The sequence below is a fragment of the Monopterus albus genome, unplaced genomic scaffold (assembly GCF_001952655.1).
Source record: "Monopterus albus unplaced genomic scaffold, M_albus_1.0 scaffold12.1, whole genome shotgun sequence".
Classification (NCBI taxonomy): Eukaryota; Metazoa; Chordata; class Actinopteri; order Synbranchiformes; family Synbranchidae; genus Monopterus; species Monopterus albus.
Genome location: NW_018127892.1, coordinates 2,970,298 through 2,976,677, shown reverse-complemented (window position 1 = coordinate 2,976,677; position 6,380 = coordinate 2,970,298). Strand labels below are relative to the sequence as shown.

At 42.9% G+C, this 6,380-nt stretch overlaps 1 protein-coding gene across 1 annotated transcript; it reads left to right on the top strand.

Moving 5' to 3' along the window:
• Positions 1 to 574: 574 nt before the first annotated feature.
• Positions 575 to 6,216, top strand: hnf1a (HNF1 homeobox a). Its single transcript, XM_020590274.1, has 10 exons — positions 575 to 873; positions 1,880 to 2,079; positions 2,228 to 2,408; positions 3,237 to 3,439; positions 3,764 to 3,906; positions 3,990 to 4,131; positions 4,219 to 4,407; positions 4,482 to 4,597; positions 4,686 to 4,770; positions 6,067 to 6,216. Exons 1-10 carry the CDS (start codon positions 575 to 577, stop codon positions 6,195 to 6,197), a joined length of 1,689 nt encoding a protein of 562 aa, XP_020445930.1. The 3' UTR covers positions 6,198 to 6,216.
• Positions 6,217 to 6,380: the final 164 nt, after the last annotated feature.

Genomic DNA, 6,380 nt, shown 5'->3' with positions numbered 1-6,380 from the left:
AAACCTTGACCTAAAATAAACAATGTTAACTACTGGCCTTAACATCAAAGTTTAGAATATCCCAAACAAAAGGGTAAGAAGAGCTTTCCAGAAAAGTCTGTTAAATTGTGAAATCAGAAATATCTATGCATGTAAATGCACTTCAACCCTTGTCTCTTTTCTTTATTTGTCTTCTCTGTCTGCTTTGAGAGGTGAGCTGTTACTACTGCAACTTACCCTCACATTTATTTATTGTTTTTAAATTGCACTTTGGTCACTGTGGGGACTGAGGAAGTGGGGACAAAGTTCACAGGGCGCATGTAAGGAGGAGGGGGCGAAGAGAAGGAAGGTTACAAAAAGAAAATTGACCTTTGAAAGCAAAACAGCAGGTGGAGAGCTAAAACCAGGCAGCTCAGGACACATCAGGAAGAAATTCAACACAGAGGAAAATTAAAGTATACGTTCACTTAGGCTGAAGAGGGACCACAGGTGTAATGAGGCCCAATGCTGGCTGGCTGGCTGCTGTTTGAGTGTGGTAGTGCACACAATAGCAGTGTTTGTTTGTGAGGCAGTAGCGAGCTAAGGCACCAGACTAATGGAGGGAGAGGAGAAGGCCGGGGCAGTCAAACCGATGTCGAGCCGTCTGACCGCCCTTCAAGAGCAGCTGATCTGGGCCCTGCTGGAATCTGGCCTGTCCCGGGACATCCTGGTCCAAGCCATGGGGGAGCTGGAGCAGGACAGACTGAGTGCTGGCACAGAGAGGGGAGAGAGGGCGGATGGAGAGAGCTCCGAGGAGGGAGAAATCGATTTCCCACCACCCATCTTCCGAGAGCTGGAGAAATTTTCCCCAGAGGAGGCGGCCAAACTGAGGGCCGAAGTTGAGAGGCTACTGCAGTAAGTAGATCCTCAATCCACAACAGCATAATCACCTTAATCTGTCACTGACTGCTAAATAGGACCTGGCTGGGCAAAATCTGAAAATGCGTCAATGACATCCTCAATGCTACACAGTCAAAACTAAGCAGCTGAGAGCTGAAGCAACAGTTTACCTGGGAATTCCTCTATTCCTTTTGTTCTTCTTAAGCTTGGGTCCCCTCTCTTTACCACTGCCTCCCTCCTACTGCTACGTCTCTGTCTGACTTTCTCTCTGCAGTCTGGCTTCTGAGGGGAATTTAAAGAGGGTTCCTCCTTTGCTAGTTACTAATTACCCACCCCATCATTATTCTCTGGCCATTTCTTAATAAATAAGCTACATGCAGAGGTGAAGATTAATGGAGTAGGGCTGGTCATGTGAGGCTATGTTTACACAAGGCATGAGTGATATTTCTATATTCAGTTTTAAGACCCGATTTTGGATATTTGGAAAGCACACTGCACTCATCAGACAACTTAATGAGAGATTTTAGAAAGTAATAAAATGTTCTTTGAGAGGCTGTTCAAATCCAGTTTTCTTTTTTTTTTTTACATTTCTATCTAACACAGTATCTAAAATATTTGTGAGGAGAATTTGAACCTATTAAAGGTTTTTTATTTGTATTTACTTTTTGCAGTTTTTTGTATTTTTAATGCTGCTGACTTGACAGTTAGGGAGTGTTAATTTAGGCTTCATAAACCTTTTACACATTTTCCACTCCAGTGATCTCACAGAGCTGGACTTTGCCCCATGTCCTTTCCCTTATCTCTCTCTGTCAATAAGTTTCTCTCTACTTCCCTCTCTGTGCTTTATGGGTAATGTTGTGACAAACTGTGCCTGTTAAGTACTTTTATAGAAGAGGTTTACTTGTAAGAAATACAAATAAATAAATACTGGGAAGAAGAAAAAAGGATGTGCTTCTGTCAAACATATGAAAACATGCAGAAGACATATATATATATACAAAATGATGTCTTTCTCTAACAGGGAAGACCCTTGGCATGTTGCAAAAATGGTGAAAAGCTACATGCAGCAGCATAACCTCCCTCAGCGAGAGGTGGTGGAGTCCACGGGGCTCAACCAGTCACACCTCTCTCAGCACCTCAACAAAGGTACACCCATGAAGAACCAGAAAAGAGCTGCTCTGTACAGCTGGTATGTCAAGAAGCAGTGCGAGATCAATCATCGTGAGTACACAAGCAGCTGGGGAGCTACAAACACACTACTGTCTGATTTCAAACACTCATCAAATATCAGATCTCTAAAAGAATGAGACAAAATGTTCATATAGAAGAATAATTAAAGAAATAAAAACACTGTTCCATTTCCTTCCAGAATTTAACAATGCCAAACACGGCCTTGCATCTGTGGAGGAGCAAGGGGAGGACATCAAGAAAGGACGGAGGAACAGGTTCAAGTGGGGTCCGGCATCCCTGCAAATCCTCTTCCATGCCTACGAACGACAGAAGAACCCCAGTAAGGAGGAGAGAGAGGGGTTGGTGGAGGAGTGTAACAGGTGAGACGTGAGAGTACAAAGGCACAACAGGATTTTTTTTTCCCCAATGATCTGCTTTTAGAGCTTTTCTGTGTCAATTTGGCCAAACCAAACCCAAGTCACATGCTGGATTAGCGAGGTCAGCCCCATCCTGCTGTCTGGTCTTACTCATTTCTCTAGAACAATAAATATTCATAACTAAATCAGCAAGAATCAAAGTTTAAGTTAGGGTGAAAAGGACTATACAGTCACAAACTCATCAGGACAGTGCAGGTGTGATTTGATCACAGTACTAGTTTATTATCACATAATGATTACAACATTGACTCTGACTGCTGCACAGAAATATCAACATTTTCCTTCAAACAAGTGAACAGACCTCAGGCAAAAACAGAAATACAGAAATCTAATTGTAAAAAATGTTCATGTACCACATGTACCTTTATAGTGAAACAGTGATTAAGAAAATAGGTTAGCATATTTTTAACAAGCTAGCATACTGCTGTTTAGCTCAAAGCACTGCTGTGTCAAGAGTTCTGTTATCAGATCATTATTTAGCCCAAGACTGTTGAGCTGAGTCTATCTAGAGACTGCTAGCATTCCTATAGTGTTTTTAAAGAAATTCCCTAACTTGTTCAGTTTATACTATTACTCATGTTACCAAATATGCGATAACATGACCTTGTGAGTCCCTGGTGGATGTGTCTAGTGCATGTGCTGACATCAGCATCAAACTCACAGAGGTTTGGATAAAATCTCCTCTCAAATAAGGACAAGCCGAAGTCTCAAGGAGACAGTGTAGATCTTTAAAATCTTAAGCCATGGGTTCATATGCTATTCCTCTCTCAGAGCGGAGTGTCTCCAGAGGGGAGTGTCCCCTTCCCAGCTTGCTGGACTGGGCTCCAACCAGGTTACTGAAGTTCGGGTGTACAACTGGTTTGCCAACCGCCGCAAAGAGGAAGCCTTCCGTCACAAACTTGCCCTTGACACGCCTTTCACCAACCAATCTGCCTCATCCTCTAACCCCAACCTTCCACCAAGTCCCGAGCATGGTAATATCCTAACAACCTTCTGGCAAGCATGAGAAGGTTAAAAGGACAAAGTAAAATGTAAGAGTGTAATCAAATTTCCTAAAAGAGGGAGTGAATGCTCTCTCAGGACGAAGTTGGACTCGCGTACACTGCATCATTAGATTTGATCTTTTTCAGTATAAAACAACAACCAGCACACTCTTGTACACAGGACTGCACTGGTTCTGGTCCTGATGCTCATATTATACTTCTCTACATCATGGTGCCATTTGAACTAAAGTTTTCTGTTTGTGTAAAATTTGAACCCTGTCAGTGTTGTGGGACTTGATTTGTGTTGTTTCCCAGGTGTGAAATACAGCCAGCAAATCCTATGTGACGCCATGAGCTCAGCCAGAGGTAGCGGAGGTGAGAGACTGGGACGTCTTGTGGTCAGCCCAGTCCAACTGGAGCCCAGTCACACACTCCTTGAGTCCCATAACCCCAAGCCGGTGAGAGCATGTGTCACTATTTCATACTGCAGACTACCTGCATGCACTGCTATCACCATGACCATGTTGCCCTCTGGTCCCAGGTGTCCAGTGGTGGCCCGCTGCCCCCAGTAAGCACTCTGACTTCCCTGCACAGTCTGTCTGCCTCCCCTGCATCTTCTCAGGGCCTCATCATGGCGTCACTACCCAGTGTCATGAGCCTGGGGGAGTCCTCACTTTTCATTGGTAACAATGGATCTTTAGTTTTCTTTCTGTCTATGAGAGAATAAAAGAAAAGTTCAGGGAACAATTTCTTTGCCTGTGGATTCACAGGTTTAGCCTCCACACAGCCTCAGACTGTACCTGTCATAAACAACATGGGGAGTGGTTTCACCACTCTCCAGCCAATCTCCTTCCAGCAGCAGCTTCACGGCGCTCCCCAGCAGCCAATATCACAGCAGCTACAGAGCCACATGAGTGCCAGTCCTTTTATGGCAACCATGGCACAGCTACCATGTCACAGTAAGGCTGCAGCAATAAAATGACACGAGTTTAGTCATATATACTAAGAACTCATTCACGTTCCCTAATTTCAGTGTACAACAAGTCAGATTCGCCACAGTACCATTCATCCAGTTTGCTGTCTCAAGCCATGGTCATCACAGATAGCAGCAGCCTGGGGACTCTGACTAGCCTCTCTGCTGTCAGACAGGTAACTGGGTCTGATGGGCTGGTATGTCTGTTAGCGCAGGAACGATTCCAGTTTAGTAAAAACTGTTCTTGATTTTTGTGTTGTTTAGATTCTTGCAGCAGATACTGAAGAGCAGGAAGATGGACCTTTACAGGAAGATTCACTACACCTGCAGCCTCACACACCGGTGCCAGGTACACAACTGTAGCTACAGGTTTATTCAATGACATCTATATTCTATGATATTTTTGGGTTTATGTCATGTGTAATTATGCCTATTTCAAAGGACCATTCTAAATATAAGTGATATTTGACTATCACTGACAGTTGTTGACAAAATCCAGCTAGAATGCATTTGTTTCTTTGAAATGTGTGAGCCGCTTCTAAACAGTGGTGTCTGAAATGATCTGGGATTAATCTGATTGGATTAATTTAAGAAGGGAAGTGACGGTCAAGCAGTTAATCTTACCTCATAAACACCACCATGTCACAGGACTATTTCAACATGTTGAGAAAAAAAAGTGTTTGTTTTCAAAACTGATACCACTCTCATGTGAGTTTAATCAGTGAGAAGCAGGTGCCAGCAGCTGATAAATTTAGCCTAACTGGTTGCAACTTAAGTGCTGACAGAAAGTCACTGCTCCTGGCAAAGAAATAGTCCAGCACATAACAGTCTCTATTACTTGTTTGAGTGCAGATTAAACACACAAAATACAACATGTTAATAATTTGCTTTAGAGGTGCTGGGAGGCAGATTTCATTATCTGTGAATGAAGCCAGGACAGCTGTTTCCCCATTTCCATTCTTTATGCTAAAATAAGCTAAGCTAAGTCGGTGCTGGCTCCAACTTTATGACCAGACATAAAAAAAAGAAAAAAAAAGTGGCATACACCCTCTTTTATCAGTTTCAGCAAGAAAGCATATGTTTTTACCCAAAACGTTCTACTACACTTTTAATAAAGTAATTATCAAATTTTGGGTAAAATATCTGCACAAAACATCTTTTGTACAAATAGGCCAGTGCACCTATTGATTGCTACAGGTGCATTACCGCCACCTACTGGACAAGAGTAGGAAGTGATGACTAGATCATAATAAGAATTTAATTAAAATTATATATACCGTATTTTCCAAATTGCCTGCTCAACCAAATGCTCTAATGTGATATTGTTTGCTTTACTGGTGATACAAGTTGCCTTGTTCCACATCATAGTATTACATTTCTGTAGTACATGTTAACCAGATTGTCACCGATCAGTGCGTGTAATCCAGGTGAATGTTTGCCTGTTTTATGAAATGTTTGACCAAGCCTTTATATAATGAACAGATGACTTCCGGTGTCATCAGTGTCCTGCCACTCTCTGCCACGATTCTTAAGAGTCGTTTTGACCTCAACTTTACTAAACAGAATCTGTATGTTGACCATCTTAAATTTTAGGGATTTTTAGTCCGGATAAACCACTGATCTAGTTTTTCCCACCCCTCAACAGCTTCTTCCGAAAGCCTGGAGCTGTATCCCGCCTCTCAGACAACAGAAAGTCATCAGCCTCACCTCCTCTCACCTTCACCAACAGACATCAGTTCTTACATGCCTACACAAATGGTCTCTACTGCGCAATAGAAGTGCTCTGGCTGTTTAGTCTCTCCTCACTATCAGCAGGACTCAGGAGCGGGGGTGGGGTGTTTGAGATGGAGAGCCTACCTCTGGTGTAAATTACAAGAGAAACCTGGAGTCAGGGGCCACAGAGACAGATCATCGGTGTCAAAGACTCTGACCCAAAACACCATATCACTGTAATATGAA